This window comes from Camelus dromedarius, chromosome 5 (genome assembly GCF_036321535.1).
Source record: "Camelus dromedarius isolate mCamDro1 chromosome 5, mCamDro1.pat, whole genome shotgun sequence".
Taxonomy (NCBI): Eukaryota; Metazoa; Chordata; class Mammalia; order Artiodactyla; family Camelidae; genus Camelus; species Camelus dromedarius.
The window spans coordinates 8,695,129-8,716,669 of NC_087440.1; the positions used below are offsets into that span (position 1 = coordinate 8,695,129).

Consider the following 21,541-nt stretch of genomic DNA (forward strand, 5'->3'; position numbering starts at 1 on the left):
AAAAACTGACAAAACTGAGAGATGTATAGGACAGATTAAATTCCAGTCTTAGTCTTAAAACACATTTCATTAGTCAGAACTGCTCATTTCCACAGGTCACTGATTTGGTCATTTAAATGGGCATTTCGGTTTCCTGAATTCCTATTTAAAGCTGTAAGTAGTAGAGCCAAAGAAGCTAGGACACCTTCAGAAGAATTTTGCTTTGTCCACCCTCTAATCTAGGAGGCACCCCTATCTCTCAAGGTGTAGGATATTACAGTGGGGATAGATATGAAATTTTTAAAGTTAATGATGATAAATTATTAAGGATTTGAAGGAATTCTTAGAATTAATATTAGATGAAGTAAAGATTTACTGTAGAATAATAATACAACTTTTTCTCTTTAAATCTACTGTGTTTTAAAGCTTAAGTTTTATGTTTCTGCTATGGTATTTCAACACCTTATCTGGGATAATACCATGCCCTAAAAAGATCTATTATAGCAGACAAGTCTAAATCTCCTCCTTTCTCAGGACAATAGGACAAAGCTAAACTTGAGGCAATAGCTGAAGAATTTTACCCTGTTTTTTGAGTTAAATTTTTTGAGATCAGAAAAGTGAAATTAGAAACTAGAATCCTTTATGTAGAATTATATATGCAAATCACAATTTATTAAACTCTAATTTCTAATGGTAGAAACAATGAGATTAAGTAAAGGACATGAATGATTAAAATTTAGATAGATCTTCAAAGTAAGTTAAACTTACCAGGGTCCTGCAATTTGTCCCTCAGATGCCATTATCCCTATTTTGCAATATATATTTTTTAAGAAGCCTTCAATTATAATTTTCGTTTGTTTTAAAGTGTTACTCAAGAAGAGTAACCACAATTTTTCATGTTTCTCAGTAGCATTAGAAGTGTTAGATATCAGTTAAAAAAAAAAAAGACAATTACCAGAGAACCTAAGAACTCTGATGAGTTTCTTTCCTATTTTCAGTCACGTTCTAAAAGAAATTTAACTATATTCTCAAATAACATCTTACACTAAAAAAGAAAAATAATTTAAATAGCCCTAAAAAGGACAGTACTTAGAGAGATCTAAGTGAATTCCATCCATGCAAAAAGTTTATGTTTTGGTAACCTGATACCACTGTATTTTGTTCCATGAAGGAAGAGGCAAATAATCTAAATATTTGGATATATGAAAGATACTGGAAAAAACAGATTTTAATGCTTTTTATACTCTCAAAATAGTCCTGATTTTGATCCTACCCATAGAACACAAAGGGAACTATAACATACATTTTGGGAAGAGATGATGCCATACTGAAAGATAAGATAATTCTACAAACTTTGACAGCATTAAAAAAACTGGCTATAGTAGTATTATCATTGGGGAAAAAATCTACACATTCAAGAACAAAAGATGTATAATATTTATAATTATTTAAGTAACACTCTGTGCTTATACTATGCCCTTTATTCCAAAGTGCATAGCACTAAAAATGAGCATCCTTTAGATATTTAGAGTAAACTGAGGCACAGAAAGTTTGCAAGATAAAAGCCAAGGTTTTAGACAAAATGATTCAGAGTTTCACATTTCCCATTTCTTAAAATACAAATTACACACTATCTTTAATGTTTCCATCTTATTTTACCAAACATTAATAAATTTATAATTATAGTTTAAGTTGTATGCCCAAGCATTCTGTGACAGGCAAAATCCATAAGCTTTCCATCATGTTTTAAAATAACTGAATTGAACAGAAAAGTTAAGTGAAACACAATCAATTTGCTTTTTGCTTTAAAAAAAAATTTTTTTTTTTAATGATATTGTTTTAGGACACCTCTGGAAATTCTTGCCTTGATCTTTCTCCAGCAGGATTTTATAAATATCTGCTTTATATGCCAGCATGAATATGATAATTCTTTCCTTAACTATTTATTTGACTTCTAGTCCTCTTCCCTCTCAAGATCTTCTGTCTCTTAGTGAACTGAGTTGGTGATTCATTGAAACCAAAACATTAAGGTTTCGTGCAAGTACAAAGTGGTTAATGATGGTTTCAGTCAACTAATTTCCGATACTAACTTGCTTAATTAAGCTAAGATCAAAAAGTATGAGGCAGAATTCAAAACATAACACGGGTAAGTAGTCAAATACGAGAAATGTGAGACAAAAAAACCAAAATATATTCCAAAGCCTAATCCTAAATTTAAATCTATGACTCATTCAACTACTAACGACACCTTGAAACATTAAATAAGTTACTTTACTTATGTACACTGAACCAGCATCTTATAGGAAGTAGTCAATGCCAATTATAGCTGCCTCTAACAGCCTGGTGTGTGTATTCTTAGAATGGTGATTCTTAAATTTGAGGGAATGTTTCTAGATTACTTTGAGTATCTAATAGAAGTCATGGATTCTTGCTTCAGAAACATACCCACAAACACACCGGCCCCCCACAACACGCACACCATGAGTACTTTTAAGTGTTGATAACCTATTATAAATCACAGTGTTGTCAATTCAATGGGGTTAGACAAGAAAATTTTCATATTGTTAATAAACACTGGTTACTAACCTTAAGGAATAGGCTTTGAAAGTACAAGAAAGTGCGGTGACCATATCCATTTGTTCATCCACCTCTTTTGCTAGCTCTAATGGTTCATGCAGATGTGCCCCTAATCTAGCCTATAAATCTTAAAAACAAAAATGTTTAAGTTCTAATTTCTGCTAGCAGGGTACATGTAACAATTTTCAAGCATTACAAAATACTGTGAGGAAAGACTTAACCACTATCAAATTCCAATGTACCCAAACCAGCAGTCAAATATCTGAATATGTAATTTGTTGCCTTGAGCAAAATACAAGAAAATAAAGACATAATAGCTCTAAATTTTTTACAGCCTTCAAGGATGGGAAACCAGTATCTCTGAGAATTTTTTTTAATAGAATTAAACACTTATTTTCCCCCACAGTATTCAAAGCAAACATTTTATCATTATTATTCTTGGTATAGCAAACTGAATTCCAGGAATGTAAGAAAGTCTAACTTGGAAATATTACATAGAAAAAGGCTGAATTAACAAACACATTACATTTCTTAGTTATTTTTTATAAGTATACGTTGACATCTACTTATCTGATAGCAGCACTGCTGGTTTTGAGTGAGTTTTTTTTTTCTTCCAATGGGAATGCAGAATGGCAGTATTATCTTTGGAACAAATTAAGAAGACAGTAACAAATAACAGAAGAATAACTTCTATGCTTATATTTTTCAAGGGCAATAAATAGATAAGTATATAATTATGGAAAAATATGCCTCAAATTTTTTTTTTAATTTCTCAGGGTTTATTGTTTTATTTCTTCGTAATAAAATATAATGCACTGTTACTACTATCTGTTCTGGGAAAAACAAACTCTGAGGTTTGTGTTTCCTCCTTCAACCAACAGAGTGATATTACTAATAAACCTGGACTAAGGTCTACTTGTTTGAGCCAATAGAGAATACTGTAGTATATCTTATTATTTTGCCAGTATATGCATATTTTGGGTTTTTATCAAGAGACTCACCAAATATTTTGTATGAAAGTTTTATACCCAAAACAGGTTCTCTGATGATTAATCATGCTAGCATAGGAAATTTGAAGGAATAACAAATGGTATAACATAAATAGACATGCAATACAGAAGGACATAAAAGATACATTTTGACCCTGGATATTTCCCTTAGAATCATTTCTTCCATAAATAAGACTTTACTTTTTACATATAGATTTATCCTATAACTGGTCTTGGATCACGGAGAATGTTAAGGACATAACTTAAGAAATCTAGACCACATTTTTCGTAGTCTTTTGTCACCCCAGACCACAAAAAACATTCTCCAAGTGGATGCTCAGGTTAGATTAAGATGCTCTTAAATTTACTGAGGCTTAGAATGTAAATCATGTAACTACCTGCAGCAGGAATAGTCTTTTCAAAAATGACTAAAACAAACTTTTAAATATAAAGCATATAAAAAGGACTATTAAGGATAGTTTTCCAAACTAGAGAAATACAGGAAAATATGTGTTACCTCATAATAAAGTTCAATAAATATTCTTTCTGAATCCTATAAACACTACAAGATGTTATAGGTTTATTTGGTTCTCATAAGTTAAAAAAATCTGATTGCTTTTACATAAATTCCTCCAAATTCGTATCTATCCTCAAATAGATTTTACTAATGCTTCTCCACTAGACTCAGAGATTAACTCCAACATCTTTTCAGAAATGTGCTTTTTTCTTGGTTTTAATAAGTATACTTAATTTTCTAGCAAATAAACATGATTTAAATTTTAAGGTTAAAGGTAATTCTAGAAAAAGGTAGACACTGAACTATCTCCTTTTCTACATCCCTATATTTACAAGGCCTAGCATCCACTGTGGTTTCCTCCTAATACTCACTTGTCACACTGTCAATAAATAGTAACTGTGGTCCAAGTAACCTATATTAAAGGTTTCAAAATTCCTCAAAATTTTACAACACTATAAAGTTATTAAGGTCTGATTTTGATAAGATATTAGTGTTATGTAAATTTTTTTGCTATTGAAAAGAAATACAAATATTGATTTTTTTTCTATCTAAATTAAATCCAAGCTCCATTATCAGTTCTCAAGATATATCTAAAATGTACATTCCTAAAGAAAGGTAAAGCTGTTCAAGGGCTGAACTAGTCCAATATACAATTAAGGATTATTTATTCTTGTTATTTTTTGTCTTTTTTTTCTTTTTAAATCTCTATATTAAACCCCTGGTTTCTCATGGATTAGATCATAATTTAACATTGTAAAAATTAATTTCAGAAACTATTGTGCTAATATTTAGATTTGAGGAAGGAATCAGACAAAATCAATTACCTCTATTCATTGTTAGAACAGAATATGAAATAGCTTACTAACTGATATGAATTATGAATGTCACTATGACACAAAATTTGCTGTGATTTGCTTATTTGGCTACAAGTGCAGTATTTTTCATGAATGACAACACACAGCATTTCCAACTTGTAACATGAAACTCCAGCTCATAAAGAGTGTACTGTGTGACTTGAAAAAGTCTGATTGTAACTAAGTAACAACCTTTCCCCTGAAAAACATGAACAAAATCCATTGGGAAATCAGGCACAGACGGTATTTATCGGTTTTTCTTCCTTTCCTCCTGTGGTTTTGTTTCTGAAGACATATAGATGACTCCGAAAGAATCCAACACTTCTTACAAAATGACACAGCTATTTTTTTCCTTTTCTTTTTCTTTATCTTTTTCTCGAGGCTCCTTTCGTTTACGTTCACTATTCCCAGATTGTCTTCCACTTGATGGGGAGGCTTGTGCAGGCTGGCTTTGCTTTAAGAAAAAGAAACAGTAAGAAATTACCTCACCTTTTTGAAGGTGCTTAAGCATAGTTATCTAAGAAGAAAAACTCCAAGAGTGAAAGAAATCATTAATGGAAAAAGGCTGTTGGTGTATAGACTTGTTATATTACACAGTATCTGAGTAATTGGCTCTATCATTCAGGACAGATATAATTAATGTATCCATTATTCTGAGTAAATGGAATTTCATAATAAATAACTAGTATTATATTGCTGGAAGACTCAAATTCAAGAAATATTTACGTTAAAGTTTAGAAAATGTTAAAGAAAAGGACACCTTTTGAAGCTGTAACAGTTCTCTAAGATATCATTAAATACTACTATAATAAACAGATTTTAAAAGAAGGAAAAAAAATCCTGAGAACAGAGAGTATGAAATAAGTGTATTCTGTGAAATGAGAGAAATTTTTTAGTGAAAAGCTAAGCATAACACGATAGGTTTTCATTTTTAAGTTTGGTGTAGTCAATATTTGAGCTAGAAGTAGAAATGTTGTACCTATTTTAATGGAGATCTCTATATTTAAAGTTTCATCAGACCTTAAAGGGCATCATTCTTTCTCGTGTACTCAAACCAAAGGAACAGTTCTAGCATGGTACAGTTAAATGTAAAAGAAAGAGTATTTTTTTTTTCACTTAATGAAATGAGATTTAACAAACAGAAACCTTCTTAGTCACATCTGCAGCGCTTAAAATATTTAACTGGAAAAAGTGAAAAGTGGAAAGGCGCTAACCTTAGTTGAATACTTGGTACATGTCAGACATTGGATTAAGTGCTAACGTTATTTGTTCTTAACCACAAACTTAAGAGTTCAGTATCATTTTCTATTTTACAGATAGGAATAATGAGGCTAAGAGAGGTAGAGGACTTTGTCCTACGTGTTGCAACTAGTATGGGAAACAGAAGCAGGAAATGCAAATCCGTATCTATCAGGCTCTGAAGTCTACATTCTTCCCAGTAGTACCTCATACTGCTTCCTAACTGATAGAAAAGATTTTGTTCCAACTAGTTTATATTCTTTGACGCTACTAAGAACTTAATAAATTTGATTGAAAAATCTTGCCATTACAACCTAAGAAAAAATAAATTTAACTAAAAAAGAAATATATTAAGGGAATCACAAACTTAGGACAATGCCATAAACCCTTTGGGTGCTAAACTGCTAACGAAACTGAAGAGTTAATACCTAATTAAAAAAATTTACCTTAGCACAAATTTCTTTATTGCTAAAGTGATCATTGTATTTAAGAATCAGAACACTAATTCTGCTCAATTCTGCTGTGAACCTGAAACTACTCTAAAAAAATAAAGTCTATTATATTTAAAAAAACAAAAGAGAGAATCAGAACACTGGTTTTTACCTGGGCCTGCGTAGAAGCAGAAGCAGAAGCAGCAGCTGCTGCTGCTTGTTCCTGTTCCTGGTAATACTGAGAAGCCCGTCTATCCTCCTCTTCTTGGAGTTTCTTTGCTAGTTCCAAATCACTGATTCCTTCAGGTATTTGTTCCCAGTTGAGCTCATGGCTCTGCTGTTCTTGTTGGAGAGATAATGCCATAAGGTAGTCCTAAGAAATTAAATTATAGCCATCTTTAGCTATGCAATTTTACCCAAGAACAGGTGTATGTAAATATAGAGGTTCTATCTATAAACCTATGAGAATGGCTTTTAAAAAAATACCAGAGTTTAAATATAAAAATACAAGCTATCTATTTCTGTTTGGGAGTTATAAACATTTCAGCGATTCTGCCTTTGTTAAAATTCACTTGAAATTTGGCGGGGGGTTATAGGACAATGGTAGAGTGCATGCCTAGCATGCAAGATCCTGCGTTCTATCCCCAGTATCTCCATTAAAAAATAATAATAAATAAATAAACCTAATTACCTCCCCCCAAAAACAACAACAAATTCATTTGAAATTCTTTCTAGAAGCAGTATGTAAGGCATTCAAGAAAGCTTAAACACAGTCTGCAGAAAATTTAGACAAAATAAAAAAGCATAAAAAAGAAAGTTAAGATTACCATAATATCATTATACAGAGAGAACTACATTTAACGATTAATATGTAATCCACTTCGTTTTTTCTACATTAACAAACGCAAACACATCTCACAAGCCCTGAAACTACTAGGATCTGTTTTCTTTCCCATTTAATGTCATAAAAGTCTTCTGTTAAAAAAAAAATCATAAGAACTTCCCAAGATTATTTATTAAATACTCTTCCCAATATGACTTTTAAAGCCAGCATAGCTGTCTATCACACAATCATATTCAGTTACTTAACTACCGCCACACTCCTCCCCCTCACACAACCAGATTATTTCCTATTAAAAAACTGATGCATCTTTAGTTAAAAATTATATTATCTAACTTAACATCCACTTTTATTAAGAATCAGTGCTGAATGAAACTTGACTACTCCATGCACCTCCCTCAATCTACCCTTAAAATAAGAGAATTTTATTTTACTTTATTTTTAATTTTTTTTGAGAATTTTAAATAATCACAGAGGATAAGCAAAAGGTTGTTGAGTATGTTGACTATGATGACTGTTTGTCAAAGGAAAACCAAGAGTCCTAGAAATATTAGCATTTATTTTCATCAAGTATTTTGCACACTCATCACTTGCTATTCAAATGGCTGTTATAGAACTTAACATATATTAGTTGGTCAAATATCTGGCTCCCCAGCTTAACTGCAATCTTTGAGGACAGGACTGAATGATTTATTTGTGTCCCTAGGACCTAGTTACAGTGCCAGGAAATACGACTGCTCAGTGAATATAGGCTAAATGAATGCAGTTTCTATGCACTTGAATTGTTATCAGTGAAACATGTGCCAACTGCTTAACAGAACCATATTTCTGCCTCAGTTGAAGAAAATGTTCACATCCCTGTTATACTTTTAGTAATAAGCACACTTGTGACTCCAAGCCTGCTCACCTACAGCAGGCAAAAATCTCATCTGTCTCAGTTCTAAATGAGAATTCCACTCAGTAGGGCAGCTCCTGCTGTGTCTGTCCTCCTTACCTTGGACTATAAGGCTTAGAATACCCACCTACTCTTTACCCAATGCACTCTATTTTCAAACTCCCTCTTTTCTACTTTTTCTGACCAGCCAGAGTAGATCTCAAATATGTACTCGTCTCTTCATCTTTACCACCAAGGTAAGCTATCATCGCCTCTGGCTTGGACCACTAGTCTGCTTACACCTGTGTCCTTCCTGTGCATTCTCCATATGGCAGGTTTTTTAAAGGTTAAGTAGTGATTGCTTCGGCAGCACATATACTAAAATGGGAACAATACAAAGAGTAGCATGGCCCCCTATGCAAGGATGACATGCAAATTCATGAAGCACTCCATATTTTTTACAGAAGTACAAATATAATGTACACATGAATACGTAATGTTATAAGCTAATGTTACCTCAATTAAAAACAAAAAAAGTAGATCATGTCCGTTCCATGTTAAATACTTCGCATATCTTCCCTACTACAATTAGAATAAAATTCAAACTTTACCATGACTTTCATAGTTCAATATAATCCAATATAATCTAGCCTTCTGAACCTAAGTGTATAATTAATGTACATGCAGAATGATCACTTACCTATTTAGGAAGTGTCAGGAAAATTTCACACGTAAACTAATGAACAAATCTTGACTTCAAAAGTTTGGATACTAAATTCACATTTGAAAGGAAAGAGCATTTCAAACAATAAGAGCAGACAGAACAACAGTCTACCTGATCTATCTGATCTTGTTGTCCTCTGTATACAGTTTCAGGATCTGAAGGAGGCCGCAGATGAAATTCTGAGTCACAGAAATTTCCATCACCATCGACATTGTGTAGGCTTTCCCAAACAACTTTTTCTTCCGTGAGAAACCCCTGGTCTGTTACCAACAAATACAGTAGACCCTTAGTAAGAAATAAGAGAAAGAACTGTTAAATTGATCAAAACTAGTTAACATAGGAGAAACTGTGTAATCTGTTTAAAACATAATTATTCCTATTAGTTAGATCTGTACAACATAAGAAACAGTAGACCAAGTACATATTTTATTTGCTCATTGAATTATATTCACATGGCTCTGAATATAGATTATAATTGGTACACTGCACTGCAATGAGAAATAAGAGTTCTTGGCATGCTCAACTAATTCATAACTTATAAAATAGCCTTTGGGGGTTTATAACCTCATTTCAAATACAGAAAAATACAAATTCCTAAAAATACATCAGATAACAAGTAAGACACAGTCACAATAAAATGATAACACATTGAGTGGTTTTTAAAAAATTAAGCCTATATGACTAATCTAATCCATACCAATTTTTCCTCTCTCTTCACCTTTAGCTGTTCTCAATTTGTACACCAACAGTCCTTTGCACTTATTTCTACTATCGCACTGAATCACATTGTATGATGATTGTGTTTTCCTGCCTCGTTCTCCTGACTAGTTTTAAATCTATCTCTGGATCTAGTGTAGGGTGTATCATAAAGTTGGTGCTTAATGTTTATTAAATCAATCAATGAACTCATAATGTATTTATAGTCACTACCAAAGAATTTAGCATTTTTCTCTAATTGTTCATAAGCATTAGTTCCAAGTCCAAACATACGTAAAGTGTCCCTAGTATACCATATAAAATTTGTAAGCCATTTTTCCTTTAGATCTGCCAAGGATAAAACTTTTCATTTACTTGCTCAGAGTTCCCATTGGTTAATATACTGTTTATTACACAAGAATCATACTTTTCATGTTCTCATCTGTACATAATATAAATAATTAATAATAAGAAATTCCTTTAAAGAGTTTGGTGGTGAGGGTAGAGAAATTAATGAATTAATTCTGAAGCTTAAAAAAACTAAGTGATTATTGTTCTTGAACATTTACTATGTGTCCAGCACAGCTATGCCTCAAGTACAGCGTCTTTCCTATTGTCCAGTAGCAGTTACATTCAAGAGTGTGTAGAATACTCCCTGACTTCAGACTATACTACAAAGCTACAGTAATCAAAACAGTATGGTAGTGGCACTAAAACACACACATACACAAGTCAATGGAACAGGACAGAAAGTCCAGAAATAAACCCCCACACTTATGGTCAATTAATCTATGACAAAGGAGGCAAGAATATACAAATGGAGAAAAGACAGTCTCTTTAATAAGTGGTGCTGAGAAAACTGGACGGCTACATGTAAAAGAATGAAATCAGAACATTTTCTAACACCGTATATAAAAATAAACTCAAAATGGATTAAAGCCCTAAATGTAAGACCAAATACTATAAAACTAGTAGAGGAAAACATAGGCAGAACATTCTTTAACATAAATCTCAGCAATATATTTTTTTGGATCCATCTCCGAGAGTAATGGGAATAAAAGCAAATATAAACAAATGGGACCTAATTAAACTTAAAAGCTTTTGCACCACAAAGGAAACCATTAACAAAATGAAAAGACAACCCACAGAATGGGAGAAAATATCTGCAAATGACATGACTGACAAGGAAGTAATTTCCAAAATATACAAACAGCTCATACAGCTTAATATCAAACAAACAACTCAATCAAACAATGGGCAGAAGACCTAAACAGACATTTCTCCAAAGAAGGCACCCAGATGGCCAAAAGAAACATGTAAAGATGCTCAATATTGCTAATTATTAGAGAAATGCAAATCAAAACTACAATGAGGTGATACCTCACACCAGTCAGAATGGCCATCATCAAGCGCCCACAAATGATAAATGCTGGAGAGGGTGTGGAGAAAAGGGAACCCTCTTACACTGTTGATGGGAATGCAGTTTGGTGCAGCCATTATGGAAAACAGTATGGAGATTCCTCAAAAAATGAAAAATAGATTTACCATATGATACTGCAAAACCCACTCCAGGACATACATCCATAGGGAACTCTAATTCAAAAAAATGTTCACAGTAGCACTACGTACAGTAGCCAAGACATGGAAACAACCTAAATGCCCATCAACAGATGACTGGATAAAGAAGATGTGGTATATATATATACAATGGAATACTACTCATCCATAAAAAAGAATAATGTAATGCTATTTGTAGCAACATGGGTAGACCTGGAGATTGTCATTCTAAGGGAAGTAAGCTAGAAAGAGAAAGAAAAAATACCTTACCTGTGGAATCTAAAAAAAAAAAAAAAAAAAGACACAAATGAACTTATGTACAAAACAGAAACAGACTCACAGACACAGAAAACAAACTTACGGTTACCAGCGGGTAAAGGAGATGGGAAGGCATAAATTGGGAATTCTAGATTTGCAGACACTAACTGGTATATATAAAATAGATAAAAAGTAATTTTATACTGTATAGCACAGGGAACTACATTCAATATCTTGTAGTAACCTATAATGAAAAAGAATGTGAAAAGGAAAATATGTATGTAAAAAAGAAAAAAACCTCATTAAAAAAAAGTACTTAGGAATAAACCTGACCAAGGAGGTGAAGGACTTACATGCTGAGAACTTTATAGAAACTATGAATGATACAAAGAAATGGACAGATATCTCATGTGCTTGGATTGAAGAACTGATATTGTTAAAATGGCCATACTACCCAAAGCAATTTACAGATTTTATGTGATCCCTATCAAACTAATATCCCATGACATTTTTCAAAGAACTAGAACAAATAATCCCAAAATGTATATGGAATCATAAAAGATCCACAATTGCCAGAGCAATCCTAAGGGAAAAAGAACAAAGCTGGAGACATAACCCTCCCAAACTTCAGATAATACTACAAAGCTACAGTAATTAGAAGAGTGTAGTATTGGCACAAAAACAGACATATGAGCCAATGGAACAGAACAGAGAGCCTCGAAATAAACCCACACACCTATGGTCAATTAATCTTTGACAAGGGAGGCATGAATATACAATGGAGAAAAGACAGTTTCTTCAGCAAGTGGTGTTGGGAAAGCTGAACTGTTGCATGTAAATCAATGAAGTTAGAACATTCCCTCACACCACATACAAAAATAAACTCAAAATGATTTGAAGACTTAAATATAAAACATGATGCCACAGAACTTCTAGAAGAGAACATAGTCAAAACATCCTCTGACATAAATCTTAGCAATATTCTCCCAGGGCAGTCTACCCAGGCAATAGAAGTAAGAGCAAAAAGTAGTAAATGGGACCTAATAAAACTTATATGCTTTTTCACAGCAAAGGAAACCATAAACAAAACAAAAAGACAACCTATGGACTGGGAGAACATATTTGCAAATGATGTAACTGACAAGAGCTTAATTTCCAAAATATACAAATGGCTCATACAACTCAACAACAACAAAAAACAAACCACTTAATTTTAAAATGGGCAGAAGACTTAAATACAAATTTCTCCAAAGAAAATATACAGATGGCCAAAAAGTACATGAATAGATGCCTGAAATCACTAATTATTAGAGAAATGCAAATCAAAACTATAATGAGGTATCACCTTACACCAGTCAGGATGGCCATCAACAAAAAAGTCTACAAATAATAAATGCTGGAGATGGTGTGGAGAAAAAGGAACCCTCTTACACTGTTGGTGGGAATGTAAATTGGTGCATCCACCATGGAAAACAGTATGCAGGTTCTTTCAAAAACTAAAAATAGACTTACCATATGATTCAGCAATCCCACTCCTGGGCATATATCCAGAAAAGAGTAAAACTCTTAACTTGAAAAGATACATTCACTCCAATGTTCATAGAGCACTATTCACAATAGCCAAGACATAGAAGCAATCTAAATGTCCACTGACAAATAAGTGGATAAAGAATGGAATACTACTCAGCCATAAAAAAGAATGAAATAATGGCATTTCCGGTAACATGGATGGACCCACAGATCATCATACTAGGTGAAGTAAGACAGACTAAGAAAGACAAATATCATATCACTTATACGTGAAATCTAAAATGCAATACAAATGAGCTGATTTACAAACAGACTCACAGACAGAGGAAAAAGCTTATGGTTACCAAAGGGGAAAGGGAGTAGGGGAGGGATAAATTAGGGATTTTGGGATTAGTAGATACAAACTAGTATGTATAAAATAAACAACAAGGTCCTACTGTATAGCACAAGGAACTATATTCAATATCCTGTAATAGACCACAATGGAAAAGATTATGAAAAAGAAAAAAGAACACACACACACATACGCACACATATGCATACATATAACTGAATCACTTTGCAGTATACCAGAAACTAACTCAACATTGCAAATCAACTATACTTCAATAAAGAAACTAAATTACCTTTCCTAGGTAATCCTTTTTGTCCTGCCAACATGGATTCTTCCTTGTTGGTCTTGGCCTGAGACAATAATGGCATTTGATATGACATGAGTGCCAAAAAAGCATAAAGATCCTTTCTGCAAATCATAATAAAAATAAGCCCCACTAATAAATAATACAGCTTAGATACTTTTGACTGATTGCCAGCTTACTAGAGACTGGCAGGTTTTTATTATTTATTATTATTATTATTATTATTATTATTATTATTATTATTATTATTATTATTATTATTATTATTAATTCCCTAGTTATAGACACCATTTATCTGTAGCAGAGAAATATTCTATCCAGATATTAAATTTATCTTTTGTTGCAAGCTCATCTGGAATTCCATGGCATGAACTGTGTTTATATTCTAGGTGTTCCAAGGAGTTCACAGAGGTAGGAAGATGGGCAATATAGTGATTAAATATCAAAGCAGCCCTAAAATCTCAGGGTTCTTTAAAAGTCAAATGTTAGAAGGCCTTATGAAGATCTAATGCAGTATTTAAAGTAGGCATATATTGTCTGAAGAAACAGCTTTCTAGTTTTTCATTACTCATATTCTTATTATATCACAGATGCCCTGGGGTTCAAGTTTATAAAGTACAGACACTCTAACAATCCAGGTATCAGTGGTAGAGAGTAACAGGTTTAATGCTGAACAGGTTTAACAGAACAAGGGCCCAATCTTCCATTTTCTTATTTCCTTATCAAGAACACCTTCCCTAAATTTTATTAAGCATCCCTTTAGAGCTTCTAGTTCTACACCAACAACCACAAAAGTGTTACAGATTTTGTTGTAAGTCAGTTAATGAATCATTGATCGATGAAGAGGGAAAGTGTCTCTGACTCTTAGAAAGAACGTACTCATTGGGTAATCCGCCAGAAGTAAAGCAAGTCTAATTTAAAAACTCTCAGGACTGGAAATATAGTTCAATGGGAATATAGGAAATAGCACTGAGAGGATTATAATGAAGCATATATAAATAGCCCAAAGGCCCATAAAGATTCCTGGAAAACACAGGAATCCTACGGAAAAGGAGTTACTTCACCAAATGTTAATACATCGTCCTTGATTAGATCCTGGTTTGAACAAACTATCCATAAAACCATTTGGAGAACAAATGAGGAATTTGAATATGCACTGCATATGAGATGATATCAAAAATTATAAACAATTTTGTTAAATAAAATAATGGAACTCTGCTTGAAAGGGAAATGTTCTCGTTTAGAAATTCATATTGAAGTACAAGCAAAAATAGAAAAAGATGAAAAATAATATAACATTATTGTTAAAAGTAGGTAATAAGTATAATAGGCACACATTAAATTATTCTCACTACTTTTCTGTAAGTTTGTAATTTTTCATAATAAAAAGTTAAAAACAGCATTACTGTTTCACTTTGGTAGTCCCTATTGCAGGCAATAGTACTTTCCCCTAGATACTGGCTACCAGGATAGTTGTTCCCAACTATTCCTTCTATAAAAATAGAACTACCTAGTGAAGAATAGTGTTTTATTTGCTTTAGGCAAATATTTATAAATTTGGACAATATCATCATCATGTTCATAATACCATCACGTTCCTAAATTCCTTAGCTCTTCTAGTCTTTGTTGCACCCCTCTAACAAAGTCCCAAATCTAGAATAGCAAACTAGCTACCTTTACCAGGCCTACAATCTGAAGAATACTCCCCCAGAAAAATCACACAAGTAGCATATTCATGTAATAATTACCATCCTCAACACTGCCTAGTGATTCTTCTTAATTTCTCTATTTTAACACTTTCTCCCACATGCTGTAAAAGAGCATTTTAATTTTTTTCGTGATGTCAATATTCTTTTTTTTAAATCAAATATAGTCAATTTACAATGTTGTGTTAATTTCTGGTGTACAGCATAGTGATTCATATATATAACACACACATATATATACTTTTTCATTATAGGCCATTACAAGGTATTGAATATAGTTCCCCATGCTATACAATGTAAATCTGTTGTTTATCTATTTTATATAAAGTAGTTAGTATCCACAAATCCTGAACTCTCAATTTATCCCCCCCAACCCTTTTCCCCTCTGGTAACTATAATTTTGTTTCCTATGTCTGTAAGTCTGTGTTCATTTTGCAAATGAGTTTATTTGTGTTCTCTTTTTGTTTTTATTTTTTTGATTTCACATATAAGTGATATCATATGGTATTTTTCCTTTTCTTTCTGGCTTACTTCATTTAGTATAATGATCTCCAGGTCCATCCATGTTGCTGCAAATTGCATTATTTTATTCTTTTTTATGGCTGAGTAGTATTCCATTGTATATATGTCCCATATCTTCTTTATCCAGTCATCCATCGATGGACATTTAGGTTGCTCCATATCTTAGTTATTGGAAATAGTGTTGCTGTGAACAGTGGCATGCAATTGTCTTTTCAAATTAGGGTTTCCTCTGGATATATGCCCAGGAATGGGATTGCTGGCTCAAAGGGTAAGTCTATATTCAGTTTTTTAAGGAATCCCCATAGTGTTTTGCAGCATAGAAATGGCTGCACCAAATTACATTCCCACCAACAGTAGAGGAGGGTTCTCTTTTCTCCACGTCCTCTCCAGCATTTATCGTTTGTGGATTTTTTTTAACGATGGTCTTTCTGACCAGTGGGAGTGATACCTCATTGTAGGTTTGATTTGTGTTTCTCTCATAATTAGCAATTTTGAGCATCTCTTTTTTAACAAAGGTAAATCCCTTTCATTTGTGAAAATGTCTATCCTTTCCAACTCCTTAGGAGCCTTCTAACATCAATTGTCTCCTCTCCTGAATTTTCAAGATTTCTCTCTCTATTGCGTCAATATTTAAACACAATCAAGTCTCATATTAAAAAACAAAAACAGCCCTCTCTGGATTCCACACTCTACTACAGCTATGAGCCATTATGTCTGTGCCCCATCACAGACAAACTGTTCCAAATGTGTTTCTAGTTTCTAACATCCCATTCATTTCTTAACCAATTCAAACCATCTCCATTTTTCTTGAAACACTCTCTCCCTGTTGATTTACTTGATACCATATTCTTTTACATTCTCCTTTTGTTCTTTTATTTTTCAGTCCTCTTTGCCAGTTCACACTCCTCTAATTGATCCTTAAATTTTGGCACTCTTTAAATCTCTGTCCTAGGACTTATTTTTTCTTCTTCGTCCACATTGTACTTGTAAATCTCCTCCTCTCCGCCAAATTATTATTTGCACACAAAACTTCTTCCAGTCTTAAACAATTTACCCAACATTTCCACTTGAGGGGACAGCTGAGAAGCAGCTCTAACAGTTCCAAGGCTGATTTCATAACTTTCTTCTCTTCTAGTGTTCTGTGTTTCAATAAAGAGCACCATCATTCATCCAATTGTTCATGCTCAGAACCCAGAAATCATTAGTTCTTTTTTTTTAATTGAAGTATAGTACATTAAAACATTGTGTTAGTTTCAGGTATATAGTAAAGTGATTCAGTTATGCATACAAATTTTTTTCAGGTTATTTTCCATTATAGGTTATTATAAGATATTGAATATAGTTCCCTGTGCTATACAGTAAATTTTATTATTTATCTGTGTAATATATAATGGGGTGTATCTGTTAACCCCATACTCTTAATTTATCTCTCCCCTTACTTTACTATTTGGTAACCATAAGTTTGCTTTCTATGTCTGTGAGTCTGTTTTTGTTTTGTAAATAAATTCATTTGTATTATTTTTCAGATTCCACATATGAGTGATTTGTCTTTCTCTGCCTGACTTAGTTCACTCAGTATGTTAAACTCTAGGTCCATCCATGTTGCTGCAACTGGCAATACTTCACTCATTTTTATGGCTGAGTAATATTCCATGTATCTTTATCTATTCATCTGTTGATGGATACTTAGGTTGTTTTCGTGTCTTGGCTACTGCGAATAGTGCTGATATGAAGATTGGGGTGAATGTATTTTTTCAAATTGGAGTTTTCTTTGAATATATGCCCAGAAGTGGGCTTGCAGGATCCTATGGTAAGTCTATTTTTAGTTTTTTAAGGAACCTGCATGCTGTCCTCCATAGTAGCTGCACCAATTTCCATTCCCACCAATAGTGCAGGAAGGTTCCTTTTTCTCCACATCCTCTCCAGCATTTATTATTTGTAGACTTTTTAATGATGGCCATTCTGGCTGGTGTGAGGTGATACCTCATTATAGTTTTGATTTGCATTTCTCTAATAATCAGTGATTTTGAGCATCTATTCATGGACCTTTTGGCCATCTTTATGTCTTCTTTGGAGAAATGTCTATTTAGGTCTTCAGCCCATTTTTAAATTAAGTGTTTTTTGTTGTTGTTGAGTTGTATGAACCATTTGTGTATTTTGGAAATTAAGCCCTTGTCAGTTGCATCATTTGCAAATATGTCCTCCCAGTCCATAGGTTGTCTTTTTGTTTATGGTTTCCTTTGCTGTGAAAAAGCATTTAAGTTTGATTAGGTCCCATTTATTTTTATGCTTTTATTTCTTTTGCCATGGGAGATTGACCTAAGACAGCATTGCTACAATTTATGTCAGAAAATGTTTTGCCTACATTCTCCTCTAGAAGTTCTGTGGTCTTACATATAAGTCTTTAAATGATTTTGATTTACACGAGGCTTCCCAACACCACTTGCTGAAGAAACTGTCTTTTCTCTATTGTATATTCTTGCCTCTCTTGTGAAAGATTAATTAATTAATCTCTATTCTGTTCCACTGATCCATATGTCTGTTTTTGTGCCAATACTACATTCTTTTCATTGCTGCTGCTTTGTAGTATTATCTAAAGTCTGGGAGGGTTATATCTCCAGCTGTATTCTTTTTCTTCAGGATTGTTTTGGCAATTGTAGGTCTTTTATGGTTCCATATAAATTTTAGGATTATTTGTTCTAGTTCTGTGAAAAGTGTCCTGGTTAGTTTGATAGGGATTGCATAAAATCTGTAGATTGCTTTGGGTAGTATGGCCATTTTAACAATATTAATTCTTCAATCCAAGAGCATGGTATATCTTTCCATTTCTTTGAGTAATCTTCAATTTTCTTTATCAATGTTTTATAGTTCTCAGCATATAAGTCTTTTACCTCCTTGGTTAGGTTTATTTCTAGGTATTTTTTTGACACAATTTTTAAAAAGACTGTATTTTATTTTTTCTGATATTTCACTGTTAGTGTAAAGAAATGCAACAGATTTCTGTATATTAATCTGATATATGCTAGTTTACTGAATTCACTTATTAGTTCTCATGGTTTTTGTGTGGAGTCTTTAGGGTTTTCTATATAGAATATCATGCCCTCTAGATATAATGACAATTATACCTCTTCTCTTCCAACTTGGGTATCTTTTATTGCTTTTTCTTGTCTAAATGCTATGGCTAGGACTTCCAATACTATGTTGAATAGAAGCAGTGAGAGTGGGCATTCTTGTCTTGTTCCAGACTTTAGCAATGAAGGCTTTCAGCTTTTCATATTGAGTATTATATTGGCTGTGGGTGTGTCATAAATTGCTTTTATTATGTTGAGATATGTTCCCTCTATACCCACTTTGGTGACAGTTTTTATCATGAGTGCATGTTGAATTCTGTCAAATGCTTTTTCTGCATCTATTGAGATGATTGTGTGGTTTTGTCTTTTCTTTTGTTGATGTAATGTATCACATTGTTTTGCATATGTCGAACCAGACTTGTGACCTTGGAATTTGATCATGGTGTATGATTCTTTTTATGAGTTGTTGGATTCTGTTTGCTAATATTTTGTTGAGAATTTTTTGCATCTATATTCATCAAATAGATTAGCCTGTAATTTTCTTTTCTTTTTTTTTTTTTTTTCTTTTTGGAGTGTCTTTATCTGGTTTTGGTATCAGGGTGATAGCAGCTTCACAGAATGACTTTGGGAGTATTCCCCCTCTTCACTCTTTTTGGAATAATTTGAGAAGGATAAGTATAATTTCTTGTTTGTATATAAGGTGGATTCCCTAGTGAAATCATCCAGTCCTGGAATTTTGTTTGCAGAGAATTTTTAAATATTTTAGATCCTATTTCATTCCTAGTGATCAATCTGTTCAAATTAATCTGTTTCTTCTTGACTCAGTTTTGGCAGGCTGTTATGTTTTTAGAAACCTGTTCATTTATTCCAGTTTGTCCAAGTTGTTGGCAAATAACTTGTTCATAGTATTTTCTCATGATTTTTTTTTTTTTCTGCAGTATTGGTTGCTATTTCTCCTCTTTCATTTCTTATTTTGTCTGTTTGGGCACTCTCTCCTTTCTTCTTGGTGAGCCTGGTTAGAGGTTTGTCAATTTTGTTTATCCTTTCAAAAAGTCAGCTCTTGGTTTTTACTAATTTTTTTTTCTATTTAAAAAAAAATCTCTATTTTATTTGTTTCCTCTCTGATCTTTATTATTTACTTCTTTCTGCTGACTTTCAGTTTTGTTCTTCTTTTTCTAATTCTTTTAGGTGGTTGCTTAGGTTAGGTTGTTTGAGATTTTTTGTTTGTTTCTTGAAGAAGGCCTGTATCGCTATGAACTTCACTCTTAGAACTGCTTTTGCTTCATCCTATAGATTTTGTAAAGTTGTGTTTTCATTGTTGTTTGACTTGAGGTATTTTCTGATTTCCTCTTTCATTTCATCATTGACCCATTGGTTTTTTTAGTAGCATGTTAATTAGCCTCCATCTAATGTGTTTTTTGTTTTGTTTTGTTTTGTTTTTTTGTCATTTTTCTTCCTGTGGTTGATCTTGTTTCATACTGTTGTGGTCAGAAAATATGCTTGATACTTCCATCCTCCTTCTTATTTTTCACACCTTAATCACCAAGTCTGGTTGATTACATCTCCTAAATGTCTACAGAATCTCTCTACTCTCCATTTCTTTATCATAGAGTTCAAGTCACCACAGTCTCTTACTTAGCCTCCTGCAGTAGTCTCCTAACTAAATCCAAGTCCACCCTTGTCTCAAAGTTCAAAGCACCTTACTGTTATACAAAGAGCAGGGAGACATACATCAGTAGTGGTACACTGTTAAGTCATAGGATAAGGTTTACTAAGAAAAACTTAGAAGCAGAGAAGTAGAAAAAATGCACACATTCTCTGAGCTATCATTATCTCACAGAAATGCATACTTAGTCCAGAAATAGACCCAATGTAGAAAGTACTCCAGGACAGACTCACCCTTCCCAAACACAAAGGAAGACTAGGAATACACAGCTGACTAGTAAAGAAATTCCTGTTCAGGGATGTGGTCTTGATAAAAAAGGGAACATCTACAGCTCAATTTTGGGAGGTTGTAAAACCACCACCAATGACACCTAGAGACCTTTTTTTCCCAGTTGAACTATTTCACCACTGGTGAGAAAACAGAGAAAGAGAGAGAGAAGGAGAGAGAGAGAAAGAACAAAAAGAACCACTAGGCCATCAGAAGACCAAGATCTACTTCTCCTCTTAACTCAGGACTCTACAAGATCTAGCACTTGCCCATCTCTTGAGCCTCACATCATGCCTCTTATTTTCTATGCTTCAGTCACATAAGCCTTCTTGTAATTCCTTAAAAAGTTAGGTTCTTTCCTTCCTCAGAGCCTTTGCACACATGTTCCACCATCTGCTTAGTTAACCTTTTTTCTTTCTCCTTCCTCTTCTCCTTTTTTTTTTTTTTTTTGTGCTAACTGATAAGCTCCAAGAAGATTTATTTTTTAGGTCTCAATTTATATGTTACCTTCTCAAGGAAACCTTTCCTGATATCCCCAGATACGTTACGTCTTAATAAAAGCACTCAAAGCATGTTGCATGTACCCTTTACAGAGTGTTATCTCA

General features: G+C 33.2%; 1 protein-coding gene and 1 non-coding gene across 4 annotated transcripts in view; one reads left to right on the top strand and one right to left on the bottom strand.

The window, feature by feature from the left end:
- Positions 1–3,561: 3,561 nt before the first annotated feature.
- Positions 3,562–21,541, bottom strand: part of MINDY2 (MINDY lysine 48 deubiquitinase 2) — a 62,173-nt gene continuing 44,193 nt past the window's right edge. For 2 of the 3 annotated variants that reach the window (XM_031452984.2, XM_031452985.2), the window contains 3 exons: positions 9,137–9,310; positions 6,759–6,959; positions 3,562–5,370 (listed from right to left, as the gene is read on the bottom strand). In XM_031452984.2, coding sequence (XP_031308844.1) covers positions 5,242–5,370; positions 6,759–6,959; positions 9,137–9,310 — 504 coding nt within the window. In that variant the 3' untranslated portion in view covers positions 3,562–5,241. Of the gene's footprint in view, positions 5,371–6,758; positions 6,960–9,136; positions 9,311–13,692; positions 13,751–21,541 lie in introns of those variants that run through there. The other variant, XR_004137152.2, reaches the window with a different exon arrangement.
- LOC116153646 (U6 spliceosomal RNA) lies at positions 8,656–8,760 on the top strand. The gene has a single exon (XR_004137545.1). It is a non-coding gene; the product is annotated as a U6 spliceosomal RNA (small nuclear RNA).